Here is a 19,293-nt window from a genome sequence, read left to right as displayed (position 1 = left end):
GTTCCGCCCTCCCTTCCCCTCCCCCCCCCCCCGCCCCGTTCCTGGCTCGCTGCCTCTGGGAGTGGCCGCACGCTGCCTCCTCCAGGATGCTGATTGACTATGGCATTGAAATAACAACAGCCGGCGTTCGCTTAGCCATTTGCAGATTCCAAATAACCGCTCATTTTATCTTCACCCCCATCCTGGGAAGCGGCAGTGACTATCGTCCGCATTTTACGGAGAAAACTGAAGCGCACAGAGGTCCATCAAGGGCGCCTGCCTTGGAGCCCAGGTCTAGCCAGCTCTAACCGCTGAACCACCCGGCTGCCTCGCGCCACTTTGATCAGGATTCTTCGGTCTTGCCGAGCTGTTGGCTTTCACAGTGCTGTTATGGTATAAAGCGGTCTGATGTGCTACCTTTGCTTAAGTTTATACAAGTTTACACACGCTAAATCAAATTGCTTGCTTTTTCTTTTTGCCACTTACTAGTATTTTCTTTTTTCCAGTTACATGTAAAGATAGTTTTCAACATGCTCTTTTATAAGATTTTGAGTTCCAGATTTTCTTTTCCTCCCTGCTTTCCCCCTCCCCAAGACGGCACGCAATCTGATACAAAGTATCCATGTACAATCATATGAATCATATTTCCACATCAGTCATGATGTGAAGGAAGAATCAGAACAAAAGGGGAAAACCAAGAGAAAGAAACAACCAAAAAAAAGGGAAAATTGTCTGCTTTCATCTGCATTCAGAGTCCATAGCTCTTTCTCTGGATGTGGATGCATTTTCCATCATGAGTCTTTTGCAGTTGTCTTAGATCTTTGAATTGCTGAGACGAGTTAAGTCTATCAAACTTGGTCATCACGCAATGTTACTGTTACTATTACTGTATACAATGTTCTCTTACTTCTACTCACTTCACCCACCATCATTTCTTTCCAGATTTTTCTAAAGTCCTCCTGCTCATCGTTTCTTATAGCACAATAATATTCCATTGAATTCACTGCATAGATGCCTTTATTCTATCTCTCTTTTAATTAATATTTGTTTTCAGTTCTCTACAATCGCTTCCATAAGTCTTAGATTTTCTCCCATTTCCTCTCCCTTTTCTCCCCCCTCCCTCCCTAAGACAGCGTGCAATCTTATATGGGTTCTACACATACGTTCTTATTAAATACATTTTCACCTTAGTCATGTTATTTAAAGGAATTAAAACGAATGGGAAAAACCATGAGAAAACCAAAACAAAACAAAACATAACACGAGAAAATATTCTGCTTCATTCTGTGATCCAATTCCATAGTTCTTTCCCTGGATGTAGAAGGCATTTTGCCTCAAGAGTTCACTGGGACCGTTTTAGGTCCTTGCATTGCTGTGAAGTAATGTCTACCACAAAAATTCCTTGCACACTGTGGTTGTTGCTGTGTGCAGAGTTTTCCTGGTTCTGCTCCTTTCATTCAGAATCAGTTCATATAAGTCTTTCCAGGCCTCTCTGAAGTCTTCCTGTTCATCATTTCTTATAGTATTCCATTACATTCGTGTACCACAATTTATTCAGCCATTCCCCGGTTTTTGGCCACCACAAAGAGAGCTGTTATAAATATTTTTGTACATGTAGGACCCTTTCCCCATTTTTATGATCTCTTTGGGATATAGACCTAGTAGTGCTATTGCTACATCAAAGGGTATATGCAGTTTTATAGCCCTTGGAGAAAAGTTCCAAATAGCTCTCCAGAATGGTTGGATCAGTTCACAACTCCACCAACAATGTATTAGTGTTCCAATTTTCCCACATGTTCTCCATCATTTATTGTTTTCTTTTTTGTCATATTAGTCAATCTGATAGGTGTGTAGTACCTCAGAGTTATTTTAATTTTCACCTCTAAGCAATAGTGATTTAGAACATTCTTTCATATGATTACAGATAGCTTTAATTTCTTCATCTGAAAACTGCCTATTCATATCCTTTGACCATTTCTCAATTGGGGAATGACTTGTATTCTTATAAATTTGACTCAGTTTTCTATATATTTTTAAAATGAGGCCTTTACCAGGGACATTGGCTGTAAAAATTGTTCCCCAACATTGTTTGCCTTTTCAAGGAGAGTGGGGAAAGGAAGAGAATTTGGAACTCAAAATTTTAAAAAATGAATGCTAAAAATTATTTTTATATATTATTGAAAAAATAAAATATTTTTAAAATTCTTAAAATAAAGTTTATTCAAGTCTTCCCATTTCTTTCATAATTTCTTATGGCACAATAGTGTTCCATTATATTAATATACCATGATTTGTTCTACCATTCTCTGAGTGATGGACACCCTCTTAGTTTCCTATTCTTTGCCACTACAAAAAGAAATTGTGTGTGTGTGTGTGTGTGTGTGTGTGTGTGTGTGTGTGTGTGTGTATGTGTGTGTGTCTTTCTTTGATCTCTGGAATATGTTGGATCAAAGAGTATGCCACAGTCAACAGATAACTTTCTTTTTTACATTTCAATTTCATTTTCAGTTCCAAGTTCTTCCTCTCCAACTACCCCCTCTCCTACACATTGAGAGAACAAGAAAACAAAACCCAGTACAAATGACCCATAACTTTCTTTTGTGGCAATTGGGGTAAAGTGACTTGTCCAAGGTCTTACAGCTAGTGAGTGTCTTAGATCAGATTTGAATTCAGATCCTCCTGATACCCCCCAGCTGCCCTGTCTGTCAGTGATTCCTACTCACCTTTTATCTCTTCTCCTCTCATTTAAGTTAGTACAGAAAAAGATCTCTAAGCCACATTGTACTTGGGTCTTTATACTCCCAGTGCATAGTGAAGTGCCTGACACATAGTAGGCCCTTAATCAATGTTTATTGATTGACTAGACTTGGAGTCAGGACACTTAGGTTCTACTCCTGATTGCCACTGTGTGAAGGGCATCTTCCACTTTTGAGACCTCAGTTTCCCCATTTGTAAAATAAAAACAATTCTCCCTCAACTCCCTTGCCTCAGGATTGTGTGGAAATTACTGTGTAAATCTTTTAGCGATATAGATTTGTGGGATGTGAGTGCTTGTGGACTCTTAAGGGTACTGTGGGACCCACTTGCTTTTCAAATCCAAAAAGATTCACATTTTTTAAAATTTCATGTTTCCCCAATTACATATTAAAACAATTTTTCAACATTTTTTTGAGGTTTGAGCTCCAAATTCTATCCTTCCTTCCTTCTTCTACCCTCTCCTCAAGAGGGGGATAAGCAGCTTTTTTGGCTCCCTGCTTGTGGTGGTGAAGATGCAGCTTCTTTCCGTCATCCAGAATCAGGGTTCAGCCGACACCTACAGCCACCCTGCAGCTTCCAGGCCAAGCCTCCACCTTCACTGCCACCATGCCGCCCAAGTTTGATCTTCATGAAATTAAAGTCGTGTTTTTAAGGTGCACCAGTGGTAAAGCTGGTGCTACATCAGCTTTCACTCCTAAAATTGGTCCCTTGGGTTTGTCTCCCAGAAAGGATGGTGGTGACATTGCCAAGGCAGCTGGTGACCTGAAAGGGCTAAGGATCACAGTGAAACTTACCATTCAGAACAGACAAGCCCAGATTGAGGTTGTGCCTTCTGCCCCAGCCTTGACCATCACAGCCCTAAATGAAACATCAGTTTCCATGAGATTGTCAACATTGCTTGACAGATGAGGCACCGATCCTTGGCAGCCCTCCCTCCCTCAAATCAAAGTCAACTGCAAGTCATGTCGTCATCTTGATGTCATGGTCCTCTTCGACAACAAAGGACAAACACAACAACAATCCTACTCTGGCGATCTCCTGAGGTAGTCTAAGACAGTCTCTGTTGGTTAGGATTGGTCTGAGTCCAACCCCTCAGGGGTCTTTCCTTCCCAGCCTCAGGCCCTGTCTGCCAAGGAGATATTCCTAAGGCACAAGTTCCACCACATTACTCCTCTGTTCAAGAAGCAGGGCTTCCTATTACCTTACAAATGCAAACCCCTTTGGCCTTTAAAGCCCTTCACAAACTGGTTCCAACCTCTTTTTTTCCCAGGCTAATTATACATTACTCTCACAACCGCTCTGCCCTCCAGCCAAACTGACCTCCAAATGGTTCTATTTACCCAGCATCGTATTTATAATAATTTATCCTCTGCCCCCAGGGCCTGTAATGCCTTTTCTCCTTACCTCTGCCCCTCCCAACCTCGACAGTTCCCTTTAAGGCTCCACCTTCTACAAGACATCCCCCTTTCCCAAATTACTAATTACTTTCTATTTATTTTATGTAATTATCTATGTACATACTGTCATTATCCTTTCTGCTCCTTATCCCCACCCTGAAAATTCCTGGGAGACTGTGACCTCTTCATTTTTTACCTTTTGTCCATGGTGCCTAACACAGTGCTTGGCACATAGTAAACACTTAATAAATGCTTATTGAAGTGAATCGCATTGGGGAATATGAGCAAAAGACTGTGGAGAGGATGATGATTCATCAGTCCAAAGTACAGGCCCAGCCGTCCGTTGGTTCCTGTAAGTTCCCCCAAACACCCCTGACTCCCTTGTGATATGAAATCATTCTCTTTAAAAAGTATCGATGAAGCATCTGATATTCGTGCTGCTGAATTTCTCAAACTGAGGAGATTCTGATACCTGATACCAGACCATGTGCTGGACCCTGACCCCAACAAGTGAAGCCAGGGGCCTTCTTAGCCTTAGAGGATCTATATCTTAGCACAGCGACATCTTGGAAGTGTGTCAGGGTTGTTGTTTTAGCCCGTTGCCCTAGGCAGGATGGGTTTCTGTGGGATTAGGACTTCAGTGTCCAAGGAAATGGACTAAGAGAATTCACCTCTGAGTCATCCAAGGCCCATTTCCCAACTATCTTCCTTGGAGCAGGCCTCAGTTCTGAGTTTTAGTGAGATTCTGAACTTCTCAGTCCAAAGGATTTCATTGCTGAAAGTCGATCTGGGTGAACATCTTCATTCAGTTGAACTAACCCCAAGAAAGCCTTGAAACCTCGACCTAAGAGGCCAGGAGCCATGAAAAGTCAAGAGAAACGAACAGAAAGCATAGAGTGAGGTGAGACCAGCCCCAGACTCCCTCTAGGCTTTCCCACAGCCCTTCAGAAAACTACCCTCCACCCCTTGCAGGGACTAGCTTTCTCGTGAGCTCTGGGAAGTAGAAACCTGTGGATGGGACTGTACTTTATTCATATTTGTATAATAATAATAACTAGCATTTACATAGTGCTTGCTATGTGCTGGCCACTGTGCTAAACACTTTACAGATATTATCTTATTTGATCATCACAACAGCTCTGGGAGGTAGGCGCTATTATTATCCCCATTTTACAGATGAGGAAATGGAGGCAGAGAGATTAAGCGACTTTCCCAGAGTTATACAGCTAGGAAGCATCTGAGGTCATATATGAATTCAGCTCATTCTGATTTCATATCCAGCCCTCTACCCACTTTACTGCCCACACAACAGTCAATAAATGTATGTTGGAGGAAAAGTGGATGAAAAATCTGGCCTGCTCCACAAGGAATAGAAAGGGCAGCATGTTCTGTGTCCCAGTGACAGCCAGCCTGGCAACATCCCCCACAAGGGCTAAACTCTGCAACAGGCTAAGTTTCCTTTCTTGAACTCTAGTCAACAGCTGGCTAGGTTAAAATTTTAACCTCTATTTCTTCTTTTTTAAAAAAAATCTTATTTCTAATGGAAAGGATGTAGTGGCATTTTGCCCCCTCCTGTGGCGATCAGGTGGGGCTGGTGTCCCCATATCACCAAGGCCAGGCCCAGGGGCACACCACCCATTGAGGCCATGGTAGGCTGGTGATGCCCCCCTCTGGTTTCCATAGCAACCATTATAAACCCTTGACTTCTGAGTCTTCTCTCCTCTCCCCTCCTCCCTTAATGGGTCATTAGGACTGACAGCTGCAGTATGAGTCATTCCCTCATCCCTTGAAGACTTCTCTTATTCCAAGTTGAGAAAGATTCTTTCTGAGAAAGTCACATGAGAGAAGTGATCTTGTTTTTCTTTGCCCAGAGATGCAGAAAACTGGCCCTGGAGGGGGAGGGGACACTTTTCATATTTCCTAACTCAGCCACAATCTGCCATGGCCTGCTGTGCAGAATCACAGATGACTGTCTCAGCTACAGCAATGCAACTTGCCTTTACTGTGCTTTTATGGAATTTACTCCTGGTCTTTTGTCTACTCTCCTCCCTGACCTCCTCCAGGTATCGTTTTTCTCCATCTGTAAAAGGTGGGCATTAGACTACATAAACAGTAGTCTCATAGTATCCTAGATGTTCTATTGAACATTTAAAGCTCTTCAGAACCCAACTCCCTCCTACCTTTCCAGCCCTGCTCACAGCTCAACACATCTTCTTCAATCTAGTGTCACTGACCTCCTGGCTGTTCCACCAACAAGATACTCCATCTCTCAGCATTTTCTCATGCCTGGAATGCCTTCGTTGCTCCACTTTACTGATCTCCCCAGCTCCCTGTAAGTCCCAGATACAATGACATCTCCTATAGGAAGCTTTCCCTCTTAATTTCAGTGCCTTCCATCATTGTAGTAATGTATCATATGTAAATACAAAATAGTAACTGTTTCTCTTTTACCCAGGAACCCTGAGGATCTTCCCCTCCCAGTTTGATCTTTTTTTTCGATTAAAGGGGCCATCCCTTGAGTAACTACGTAAAGAAATCAATTCATGGAATGGGTATATCTCACTGAAAGTGAGAATCTGAGAAGACCTTAGCCTAAAATGGCCAAGGTCTCCCACTGCATCCTGAGTCATCTCTAGTTGTCCTGATGAATATCAAGCCACTAGACTCAGACGGCTCAGGAGAAGAAAGTGAGGCTGGTGACCTTGCCTAGCCCTCCCTCCCTCAAAACAAAGTCAACTGCAAGTCATGTCATCACCTTGATGTCATGGTCCTCTTCGAGAATGAAGGATAAACACAATTCCAGTGCCTCTCATCATTTAGATATTTCCTTCTTATCCTGGGGACAACTTGTTTATGGTGTTTGCATGTTTTGTTTTGTTTTTTCCCAAACCTGTAAGCTTCTTGAGAGCAGGGACTATTTTTTGACTCTTTTTACATCCCCAGAACTTAGCAGAGGGCCTGGCACATAGTAGGTGCTTAATAAATAATGATTAATTGGTTGCTATTGATCAACCTCGAGGTTGTCTAGCCTGACTCCCTCCTTTTATAGATGAGGATGAGTGGTCAAGGTCACACAGGTAGTAAGTTCGAGAACTGAGATCTCTAATCTTCCTTCTACTGCTAATATTTTTGGGGGATTCTCATGTCGCTCTTGCAGGGGTGTCACGGGCAGATTTAAGGGCTCTCAATGACAACTGTCTCTCAGGACTCCCAGGAAACATCCATGACCATGGAGAACATTTGTCCTCTAAGGTCAGGGAAATTCTCAGACCTACCCAATGGTCTCCTCTTCTGTTGCATAGGAAGTGATTCTCAGCTTGAATAGTGGGAGCTCATTGGGTACCTCTGCTGGTCCAGACACAGTTGCTGGAGTCCACAAGACCGGGCAGAAACTTAGTTAGGGCCAGGGATGTTGCTGCTGCTAGTTGTGGGTGAAAGGAAGGGTTTGGAGAAAAAAACGACAGGAGAAAGAGATCAAATGAAACCACAGTGTGAAAATGTCTAATCCTTTTTGGAAATGGGAGCTGTTAATATCCTCTTTGTTCTTATGGTGGTCACACAGACCCTCTGTTCCAGCAGTGAGTGAGTTCTCCCAGAGCTGATTCTCAGAAATGAGAACAGGCCTCTCTGGAAACTGTAGGAGAATCAGGCCTCCCGGGGAACTGCACTTATATACAGGGGACCTGCATCTATATGTGTTTGTGTGTGTCCAGCCACATGACTGTGCACATGAACACAGACATATATTATTTCTCAGTCTTCAAAGAAACCAGTATAAAACATTCAGGATTTCTCTCAAGTAGAAAATTCACTTAAAACAAAACAAAACAAAAATAACCTTCCCTAAGGAAGGGGCATAGTTTGGACTCTGCAGGCCAATAGGGTTGGCCTTCTTGCTGTGGTCTTCAGAGAGGCTATGGAATTTCTGAGAGTTGCCTTTGGGCTGCTGCAGGGAGGGGGGCTGGAAACATAGTGGAAAGTAGAGAGTTAGGTGTGAACAACCTCCTGGGGTGGGGAGGACAAGATATAGGACTGAGCTCTAAGCAGGTATAAGAACACACCTGGATATGAATTATGAGGGACAACCTCCCAGAGTGTGGAAAGTCTGTCTGGCTACCTTGGGCTGGAAGACCACATATAGAGGAAGAAAATGCAGATTAGTAGATCTGAGAGGGACCTTCACTATGATACACTCCAAGCTCTTTATTGCATCAAGCTGGAATAAAAGCACTGCACAGGGGAAAGGGAAGGGTGTGTGTGTGTGTGTGTGTGTGTGTGTGTGTGTGTGTGTGTGTGTGTGTGTGTGTGTGTGTGTGCGCGCGCGTGTGACATTTTTCCTTGTTGAACCTGTGTTAACAGTTGGCCAGTGTCTCTCATAGCGGCTCTCCCAGATATCTAAGCTTCACTACATTTTAGTGGTGAAATTTGAATTCAGGTCTTCCTGACTCCAGGTACGGAGCTCTATCCACTGCACCAACCTAGCTGCTTGGTCTTTGCTGAATTTTAGGACACTTAGTTTGTTTCTTATGGCATCTAGACTAGAGTTGAAATGTGGCCTCAGGCACTTACTACCTGTGGTAACCTGCTGCAAGTCACTAAACCCTGCTTGCCTCAGTTTCCTCACCTGTAAAATGAGCCAGAGAAGGAAATGGCAAACCACTTCACTATCTTTGTCAAGAAAAACCCAAATGGAGCCACAAAGAGTCAGACACGACTGAACAATAACTAAGTTTGTTTCTTGTTCTTCAATATTCCAAACAACGTCACTAGGAATGTTGTTGTACAGACTGACAAAAAACTGCCATTAACCTCTTTGGGGAATAACACCAGTGATGGAATCACTAGGTAAGAGAGTATGGACACTTGGGTAACTTTTAGCATAAAATTCTATACTACTTTTAAAAAAGACTGAACTCATTAATAGCCTTAGCAGCGCTCTGGATGTGTGTCTGGTTTGATCACAGCTGTGCTAACAGAGACTTGGGTTATCTCTTATTACATGGGCCAGTTTGATGGAGGATCAGGTGATATCACAGAGTTGTTTTGATTTGCAAGAATGTATCTGGTCACTTGAAACTGTAACATTTTCATTCCTTTCAAGAATTGCTTGTTCATATCCTTTGAGCATTTCCCCATTTATCTACATGTAAGAGAATAGTCCTTGTTCTTAGAAATCTGTATCAGTTCCTTATATATTTTGCATGTCAGACATTTATTAGAAATATCTGCTATAAAGATTTTCCCCCTGTTCATTTTTCCTTTACATTTTGGATAAATATCATTTATTTAGTCCCAAGTTTTTCTTGCCATGTCAATAATTTACCTCCTATCTACAGTTGTGAAACATAGAATTAATAAAAATACAGTATCCAGAACAAAATAGGTCTCTAATTTCTTATTATTGATTATATATTTGCATGTGTATATATGTGTGTATATGTCATCTATAAATACATATACTTATGCATACATATATACACATGTCATATGTATATATATAATCATCCATATATACACACATCCATATTATATATACATACATATATGTGTATGTATGTGTGTATATATATATATATATATATTTGGATGATTAATTACAAATTTATTGGGGCGTATGGTATCAGATGCTAGCCTTTTCTGGATCTCTGTTTCTTTCCTGAGTGACATGAAAAATCAGCCTAGATTAAGGGTTTTAGAATTAGGGGTTCTAAGGATTCTTGGGTCTGTGGATAGATTTTGGGGTATTTCTTTTTCTTAGGGTTTTTTTTTCAGGTAAAGTAAAATATAGTATGTTAAAAAACTAGAATATCATCTCAGCTGAATCAAGAGAGAACGGCATTTGTCTACACCTAGGTCAAGGGAGTCCTGAAACAAAGTGTATGGAGGGAGACATCAGGAGGGACTACCTCAGCTCCAGATGGAAAAGAAAAGGCAGCCCCGAGGCTAGGTGCCAGGACGTTCTGGAGGGAAGACCCCAGAGGCTTGTTGTCTTCTTACCTCCTCTCTCCTTCCCAGGCCTTTTCTGTGGAACAGAAAGCTTGCAGCCCCATTCTCCAGACACCAAAGGGATAGGAGGGGGCTGGGCCATTGGTTGTCCTTCAGGCATGTTTGGGTCCCTCTGTCACAGAAAGAGTTGGGGCGTTTTCAGGAACTCAGAATCAGCTAAAGCTTCCATGCAGCTTTCCTTCCTCCCCCAAGCAGATGCCTATGTGTGGCACCCAGCCTCCCCGAGACAGACCACCAAGCTGATTCAGAAAGTGTCCCACAGGCTTGTAGGAGAGAGGAGTCTGAGCTAGCAGTAACCCATCCCCTAGCCTAGGCACTAGGTGGGACAGTAGGTAAGAGCTCTGGACTTGGAGTGCAAGAGAGTTGAGTTCAAATCCTGCCCCACTCATTTACTAGCTATGTGACCCTGGATGAATCATTAACCTCTCTCAGCCTAAGTTTTCACCTCCATAACATCGGAATAACAATAACACTTATCCCTCACAGGGATGTTATGAAAATTAAATGAGATTATATATGGAGCGACAGAAAGAGACCCAGAGAGAGAGTTCAGTATGTATACACACACACACACACACGTATATATATGCATCTATATCTATAAATTGCTAACAAATGCTAGCTATTATTACCACTAGGTAACCCAAGTCCCCCAGCGCTGGAGGTCCTGCCCCTGTGACCCTTTATGGCTTCTAATTATTTTTCTCCCCTTGCCCCTCAACCTCAAATCAATAAGCACGTATTAAGTGCCTCCTAGGTGCCAGGCAACCTTTCTTTTTCCCTGCTTTGTTTTTTCATCCCTCCAACCTTAGATGCCAATAAACTAAGCATCAGAGACGTGACTGGTAAAAGCATAGTTCTTGTCATTTGCTTCTGGTACTTCTGGTACTGTGAAACCATAGTGTTGTCTTTCTCAGTTTCTCCATACATGAAATGGGGGTAGCAATGCCTGGCTCCCTCCCCTAACCCCATCTTTGGATGAAGGAGATGAAAGGGAAGGTGCCTAAAAGGAAACTCCTCAGTCTGGACTGGGGAGATGCTCCCGGGGGTCGGGGTGGGGCTGGGTGAGGAGAGGTCATCAGCTTGGAGAGTCACAAGCTCTTCGGCAGATCATAGATTTTGAGCTAGAAGGGACCTTAGAGACTAGTGAGCCCAGGCAAGGATTCAAGGGTCATCCCTCTAGAACTTCAGAACCCCATCTAGAACCTCAGAACCTCAAGTACTAAAACCTCATCATTTACACATGAGGAGCTGGGACTCAGAAAGCTTGAAAAACAAAGTTATACAGACAGTTGGGGGGAATATGTGGCGTGGGAGGGGCGGGTACAAGAAAATAATAGTTTCCAGAGCCTCGGATCACAGTGCTTAGTGCATCAGTGTTAATCTAGGGTTGGGAGCCAGAACCTGCTGTGGGGAGCAGTGTGTGAGTGTGTGCTGGGCACAGAGGAATGTCCTTTGCTGGGTTTTCAATATCTCTTCCCGGCACATCTCCCTTCCCATTCCCTCCATTGCCACCCCCATCCCCATCTCTCCACGAGACTAAACCATCCTAAACAGGCCTAAGAGAATGTCAAGAGGGGACAAAGGAGCCGTTTCTAAATGCAAGTCAGGCCTTCAGGAGGAGCAAAGGCAAGAGGTGGTAATTTATGCATCTAGGACAAAGTGGGGGAAAGAGCTCGGGAGCCAAAGGCAGGAGATGATACCGCTCCCCCAACCTGACCCTCCCGGTGGAGAAGCTGTCACTGGCAATGACTTGCCAGAGGACCATGGGGAAGGTCTGACCTTAGCCTTCATCCACTAAATGCTGGGGGGGAGAGGGGGGCTGGTCTCTGGTCCAGGGGTTCTTCTCGTTGTCTCACATCCCCTTTTGACTGTCTGCCAAAGCCCAGGAACCCCACGGCAGAATCATGTTTGTTACCTGCATTCATATTTGAAGGACATGATACATTTCAGTTAGAGGTTAGTGAAAATAAAGGTGGGTTCTTTTTTCCCCATTCAGGGCCCCTGTGAAACCTTCAGATCCCTGTGGACTCTAGGTCAAGGACCCCTGCCATAGAGGATAAGTGAACAGGATCATTCTGAGTTTCACCATCCCATACCTCCAGAAAACTCTCACTTTTTCTCTCTCCTTCTGTGTTCTTCTCTTTCTTTTGTTCTCTCTTCCTTCTCTTCTTCTTTTCTCTCTCTGTCTCTGTGTGTCTGTCTCTGTCTATCTCTCTGTCTCTCTCTATCTCTATGTCTCTTTCTCCAAGCAAAGTCACAGAAAGGGAGGCAGCCATGAGTGGTGAAAAGTCATGGACCAGGGAGTCAGGATCCTTGGGTTCTGGGCTTAGCTCCATGACCAGCCTTCAGTGTTACCTTCGACAAATCACTTCCCCTCTCTTGACCTCAGATTTGTCATCTGTACAATCACAGGGTAACAGGTCCAGAACTGGAGGGACCTCAGAGGTATTCTAGTCTAACTTACTTATTTTACAACAGAGGAAACTGATGCCCAGGGAGTTTAAGTGACTTATCTAAGATCACACGGTGTCAGAGACAAGATTTGAAACTTGATTCAGTGATTCCAAAGCTAACACTCTTTCCCCTGTACCACTCTTATTTTTCCAGACCTAAAATTCGATGCTCCATATTATTTGTTCAGCTGAGGGCTTACATATATTTTTATTTTTAATTTCCATGGAAAATTCACAGCCAAACCAATCCATTTCTGACTGGTCTTCCCTTCCTTGGCTCTCCCCCTCCCAACATCCCTGACCCCCCTAGTGAGCATCCAGCCCTGGGGGAAATCCTGCACCCTTGACTCACTTCTTTATTGTTCATTGGCCAATTGATCCCAGCATGGACCATTGTTCTTTGGGCAATAGTTCTTTAAACTCAGAATTACAGAATTTTGGAGGTGCAAGGGACTTTTGAGAATATCTGAGGAATCTTCTCTGCCTCGTGGTGGATAGCCATGATGGTTGGGAAGTTTGTTCTTATGTTGAGTCAAAGAGGCAGTATGACATTGGCCAAAGACCACCAGAATGGTGATGAGCAGATCCAAATTCAATTCTCCCCTCTTCCACAAGTCCTTCAAATACCTAACACCATCCTCTTTTCTAGGATGAACATCCCCTGGTGCCTCAGTGGCTCCTTCAGGGGTATGGTCTCTCTTCCCTAGTTGCCTCTCTAGAATCTCCAAGTTCAAGAGTTTTGAAATCTAGTGCAGTGTAGCAAGGTGAGTAGAATGATGGACTTGGATTCAGAAAGACCTGAGTTCAAATCCTGCCTCTGATACTTACTCTATGACCATCACCATGGAGAAGTCACTAAACCTCTCAGTCTCAGTTTCTTTTTAGTACCTTGCCACATAAAGTAGATACTTAACAAATGCTTATCCCCTTCCCCTAATCATACTCCCACCTCCACACCACAGAGCTCAAGGCCTGCCCCAAGGCCCTCCAACTCAACCCCACCAGCTCCTCCACAGAAGCACTGAGCAGTCTCCTGAGATGAGATTTCATTTTATTGATACATTAGTCTCACAGATAAACCATTCACAGGCAAGAAGAAAGTGCCAGCAGAGGACCCAAAGGCAGAGGCAGGGAAGCATCTCCTCCCATCTCTCCTCGCTCTGAGCCTGGAAAGATATTTCACCTACAGGAGGGCAGGCTGTTGCCATGTGGTCCAAACTGGGGAGACTTAGAGCTAAGGGACTGGGATTATCTATGGGAAGAACTAGTTAAAGGCAGAGAAATAGAAAACATCAGAAAATGTCCATTCCTCAAGTGCACTAGGCATAGAAACACTAAGTTCTAAAAACATATTTTTCATACTTCTTGTCAGAAACCAAATTTCCACTGAACATGGGCTCCACTTACATAAGATGAAACCAGCCATGGCTCTCTTGCCAGGCATGAATCCGATGCCCAGGGTAGGCTGGCTCAACCCCACAGAAAGCCTGTAGTCCCAACCCTCAGAGTACAAGCAACTGCAGAGGAGGTATCTCAGTCAACAAATATGGAGACATTTAAAGAAAGCCAATGAGACCCTAGAATTCCCCCACCCTCATCCCCCAAGGAGCTTCAAACATTCCCAAGATGCCTTTGCCAAGCACAGCTCGCTAAGTGAAGTCTTTAATATTTGGTTCTGAAATTCAATTTAGGCTTGACCAAAAAGCTCATTGGGTGAGGCAGTGATGTCATGGCTTAGATCACCCAGTCATTTCCTCTTGTATACCTAGAAAGCCTTGGGCACCAGAAAACTCTCCAAAGGTCATCTAATCCCTTCCCCTGTTCCTGGAGTCTTACCTCTAAGAAGTCAAGGAACATTCATCTTCCCTGATCTCTGGAGTCATCAGAGAAGAGGACTCCTTAGCTTTTCTTGGTCCCCAGTGCCAGTGTCTTCAAACATGGGGAAGACAGGTTAATATATCAAGGAAACAACTTGCAGGTGGGGTGTATTCAGATTTTGTGAAGGGCCTTTGAGAGACTAAATGGGGTAGCAGGGTATTATAATAAAGGATGGGAGGAGATTCAGCTTACTCCAGGAATCAGGAGCAGCTGTGGTTTGTGCCCAGGTGAGCAGGGATTCATCTGTTTCTGAGAGGCCAGAGAGGAGAAATGGCAGAAAATTTGAAAAGAACCTAGCTGAAGTGGAGAGGCATGGTCCTTGCTATGTAATAGCTTAGATTAGGGTGGGGCAGGAGGGAAATAGTCAAGGTGGGAAAGCCCAGGGCTCCTGACCCCACAGAGCTTGCTGATGTTGCCCAGAATGATTGTTTGGACTATGTCTGTTCCTTCACTGTGTCTGTGCCTGGGTAGAGGCTGGGAGGGAGGTATCTTGTCAATAAACCTGTGAAGCAAGACACTGTAGCCACAGGACTACTCCCACATGTCTCCAGCAGGGAGTATCAAGGAGCTGGGCGGTATCTCGGAGGCTCGGAGTTCTATTGAGAACTAACAAGGTGGATGGACAGGATGGATTTTCCTCCTCTCTATCCCGTCTCATATTTTACCATCTACTGTGAGGCGTGGGGACACTGGCAGTGAGTGAATAGAAGGGTTGTGAAATTCCACAAATCTGTGGAATTTCTTATGGGAATTCCAGTAGGATCACCATTGTCTGACTTCTCTAGCATAAGCACCTTCTATGATGCTCCAATATGAAAAGCTTGAGTAGCAAACTCACCATCTCAGCAGTTCCCTACAGAATGTCAGAGCTGGAAGGGATTCATCTGGTCCAATACCCCTATTTTACAGGTGAGGAAACAGTGGAAGTGACTGTCCAACCAAGATCAGAAAAGTTACTGATGGCAGGTAGACATAAACCCAGGGTCCTTTGGCTGCTGGTCCAGTATTCCTTTGACTCTCTACTCTACAGTGTCCTCCTCTCCCTACCTTCTGTACCCCAGGGTATTCCCATCCCAGCAACCAACATGTATCCACTCATATGCCCAAGTCTTAGGCTATCCCCTTGCCTTTACTTCCCATCCCTTCACCCTCTATGTCCTATGCTGTTCTCCCCAAGGCCTAGCTAGCTGACTGGCTAAGCCCATGTCATAAAAATTGATTACAGGATTAATAGGTGATAATAATTTTCAGAAAACCTATCTGTTATCATTTTAACCAGAAGCCTCCATTCTTTACCCAAAAGGAGTTTCTGATGTTGGCATTCTAGACATATTCTGGAAGCCCCCTCCAGCTCCTTGTGGCAGGTGTACCCATCCTGGTGCCATCACTCCTGCACTTTCTCCCTTTCTCCTTTTTTATTTCTCTTGCTGCCTCACCAGCCCTATCTCTCTCACCTCACAGCTCCTTCCGTAGAAGAGACAGAATGTGGAGTGGAAATTAGGTCACACTAAGAGGCAGGAGACTTGGGTCTCTTCCACTGCCTTGCTATGTGACCTTGAGCAGGTTGCTCAATTCTGATCTCATCTGTAAATGGAATGAGTTGGATGAGATGGTGTCTAAGGCCCTTTCTGGATCTAAATCCTATGTGCTCAGTGAATAAAAACCTGATGAACCTATGGTATGGCTTTCTGTGATTGAGCCCACAAGTCAGTATTTGTTTCCTACTGATTACATGTCTGTTAGGGCCAGCTCCTGGCAGCCCCTAGACATGGTTAAAGAAAGTGAATTTGTAGAAAAGAGTGAGCTGTGGGGGACACACTCTAGCAACTAGATCAGGGCAGTGTCGAAGGTCCATTAAACACATGATCGGACGTATAAAAACCATAGATAAAACCAGACAGGATCTCTAAGCACAGGCTACAGTTGAGAGAGGCCCAGAAGGGAAGGAATTGATGGAGCCTCCCACAGAGGGAAGGATTTGGTCCAGGCAGCAGGGACCTGTTTTGCATCTGGGCCAAGCCTGACAGCTTTCCTGAGCTGTTAGCTTGGGGGTGTATGTGGCTTGTATGTGTATGGGTGTGTGTGAGTGAGTGTTCACTCACACACACATCTCACTCTTTAGTTATGCCTCTGATGTGCTGAAATGGAGAAAGAAAAAAAAAGAAAAGTGACAATAAGCCTAAAAGAAATTAGATTTTTAACAGAGACCTAAAAATTCCTTCTTTTCCCCACTTCTCCCTTCCTGACTTGCTCCCCCCATATCCACTTATCTCCTCATGTGACTTTCCACTAGAAAATGAGGGCCACCTTAGGGGAGGTTTGAGGGTCTCCTAGGAATTTTGAGGGGCTGAGGGAGTTGAGTGAGGGGCTATTGGTCAAGGCTGGGGTACTCAAAGTAGGGAGGGGTCAGGACAGAGAAGGCAGGCTGAAGGGCTTGTCTGGGACCTCTTCAAAGGAGGGAGGCTCTAACTGGCTCTAACTTCCCCAGGTGGATGAAACCCCATTATGGCACTCACTTATCTTCACTCCCAGACACAGTCTCCACAAAGGGGATCTCTTCCTTCTCTACCTTCCCCATGATGAGACGCTGCTTGTCTAGGTTTATGATGCACTGAGAACAAAGCTTAAAATTAGCTCTCCCCACCGCCCAAGGTCCCTCATCCCCAGACTGCCAGGGGACCAAGAGGAAGGAAAGCCAGCCTTACCTTCAAGGACCGAAGAGTTTGGAGCCCAAGAGTGAGAGTTTTGTCATTGTCCTCTGGAAAAGAAGGAAGATTCTGTAGTCAGAATCTGATACCCGCAGGTACAGAAGTGAATTCCTAGAGGTGGTAAGTGGGACAAGGGGTGTAGGGGCAGGTAGCATAGAGGGTGTGTGTGTGTGTGTGTGTGTGTGTGTGTGTGTGTGTGTATAAAAAAAAAAAATCATTCCTTGAACACAGCTGCCTCTCTCCTGAGGATAATGAGACTCCTTCACCTTGACTGCACACTGCTATTTCTAATTAATTCTCATCAGGCCTCCTGAGGTAAATGCTTGGGACTTTATTGAACCCAGACAGGATCATTGACTGACCCCACAAACCTTGGGGCGATAATTCAGCCAGGCAGAGACGCGATGAAACTAACATGAGGTCTGGGGGAGTTTAGCAAGGGGAAGGAAAGCACTGGGGGTGGTCCCCGGCCCTCAAGGCCCACTCACCGACCACAGCCGCTGGGCAGTCCAGGCGGAGGGATCCCAAAGTAAGTGCAAGGTGTTCAATCTGACCCACGACTTTGAGATGCCGGGGCAGGGAGAGCTTCTCCCCATCATGTTTGTGGGACTTAACATGGTCCTTTAGCCTGCACCAGAGAAGAAAACACCCAGATCTGTGGTTGCAGTTTTGATAAGGTCTGTGGCCTGGGCTTTCTGGTGAATGTAACAAGAGGCTCAAGCCCATTTGCACAAGCCTCTCTTCATTAGGGGAGATGGAATACTCAATGATTGGAGCCTGCACTGCTGTGATGGTGGGTGGGGTTAGAGCCTAGAAGACAAGAGTTCCTGATTGTCTGGCTTCTGTCTCTGAGAGAGAAGAACAGCCCAGCTCCAGATTCTCTTCAGGGAGAGAAAGATTCTGGGAAGAAGAGAGGTGTGATCACAGTGCTCATCCCTAACCTCAGCTCATCACACTAGAGACTTTGGAGAACTTCTCCTTGGGTGAGAATCTGGAACCACATGTCTTCTCTCTGTCTAAGCTAGAAGGCAGAAGACCAAGATCTCCCCAACTTTGCCCATCACACAGTACTGTTGAGTAATCAGTCTCTATTAATGAGGAAAGGCTTATGCAATTGGGTGTGAACTCCTGCTTACACGGGTATTCATTCAGGCTATGTCTGCTCACTGACCCACATCAGAAATTTCATAGGGGATCCCTTAGGAACATTTTATACAGAGATGAGCCAGTTGGTTTACACCAAAGTAGCTCAGGTCATGGCTCTTGACCATGAAGCTTGGGAGGCAGGGTGGTAGCTGTAGCATAGCAGTCACTGCACATAAGTTTGAATCCTGGTACTTGTCACCAATTGCCTGTGCAGTCTTGGGCAAGTCATTTATCTTGACCTTCATTTCCTCACCTGTAAAATGAGGGGGTTGGATTAGATAACCTCCAACATCCTTTCCAGGTAACTAGGTAGCGCCAAAGTTTATAGAGCGCTGAGCCTGGAGTCAGGAAGATTCATCTTCTTGAGGTCAAAACCAGCCTCAGACACTGTGTGACCCTGGACAAGTCACTTAACCCTGTTTGCCTCAGTTTCCTCATCTGTAAAAGTAGCTGGTATCTTTGCAAAGCAAACCAAGAATGGAATCTCTTAAGAGCTGGACATGACTGGAAAATGCCTGACCCAAAAGGTCTCTTCTAGCTCCTATGATTGTGACTTGCTTTATTCTTGCCTAGAATAGATTAGATGGTAGCAGGGAGATCCAGCCACACAAGTACTGAATGGGTAAAGTCTAGCCTGGTTAGACAATGGTTTATATGAAAATAGGTCCCATAGTTTTAATGAACCCTAAACTTAATGGGAGCTATCCATAAAGTGATACAGGTTCCAAAAGAGAGGATGCAGTCTTTTAGGCGACATAAGCAGAATGTTTGGAATGAGGGAGGATGGAGTCCCATCATATTTTGCCCTAACTAGCCCACATCTGGAACATTGTGTTGAGTTCTTGGGGGGTACCATTTTAGGAAGGACCTTGGTGAAATGGACCACATTGAGAAGATTGCAACTTTGGTAATGAGAAGACAGGAAACCATGGCATATAAGAATCATATGAAGGCACTAGAAGGGCC

General features: G+C 44.5%; 1 protein-coding gene across 1 annotated transcript in view; it reads right to left on the bottom strand.

Annotated features, from left to right (window-relative positions):
• Window positions 1-13,629: 13,629 nt before the first annotated feature.
• Window positions 13,630-19,293, bottom strand: part of NRIP3 (nuclear receptor interacting protein 3) — a 28,060-nt gene continuing 22,396 nt past the window's right edge. The window contains exons 4-7 of the mRNA XM_072619481.1: window positions 17,670-17,809; window positions 17,179-17,231; window positions 16,990-17,084; window positions 13,630-16,611 (exon numbers count right to left, since the gene is read on the bottom strand). Coding sequence (XP_072475582.1) covers window positions 16,596-16,611; window positions 16,990-17,084; window positions 17,179-17,231; window positions 17,670-17,809 — 304 coding nt within the window. The 3' untranslated portion in view covers window positions 13,630-16,595. The remainder of the gene's footprint in view (window positions 16,612-16,989; window positions 17,085-17,178; window positions 17,232-17,669; window positions 17,810-19,293) is intronic.

Source organism: Notamacropus eugenii, chromosome 6, assembly GCF_028372415.1.
Source record: "Notamacropus eugenii isolate mMacEug1 chromosome 6, mMacEug1.pri_v2, whole genome shotgun sequence".
NCBI classification, from domain to species: Eukaryota; Metazoa; Chordata; class Mammalia; order Diprotodontia; family Macropodidae; genus Notamacropus; species Notamacropus eugenii.
The sequence above is the reverse complement of the archived record's forward strand: the minus strand, read 5'-3'. Positions and strand labels throughout refer to the sequence as shown.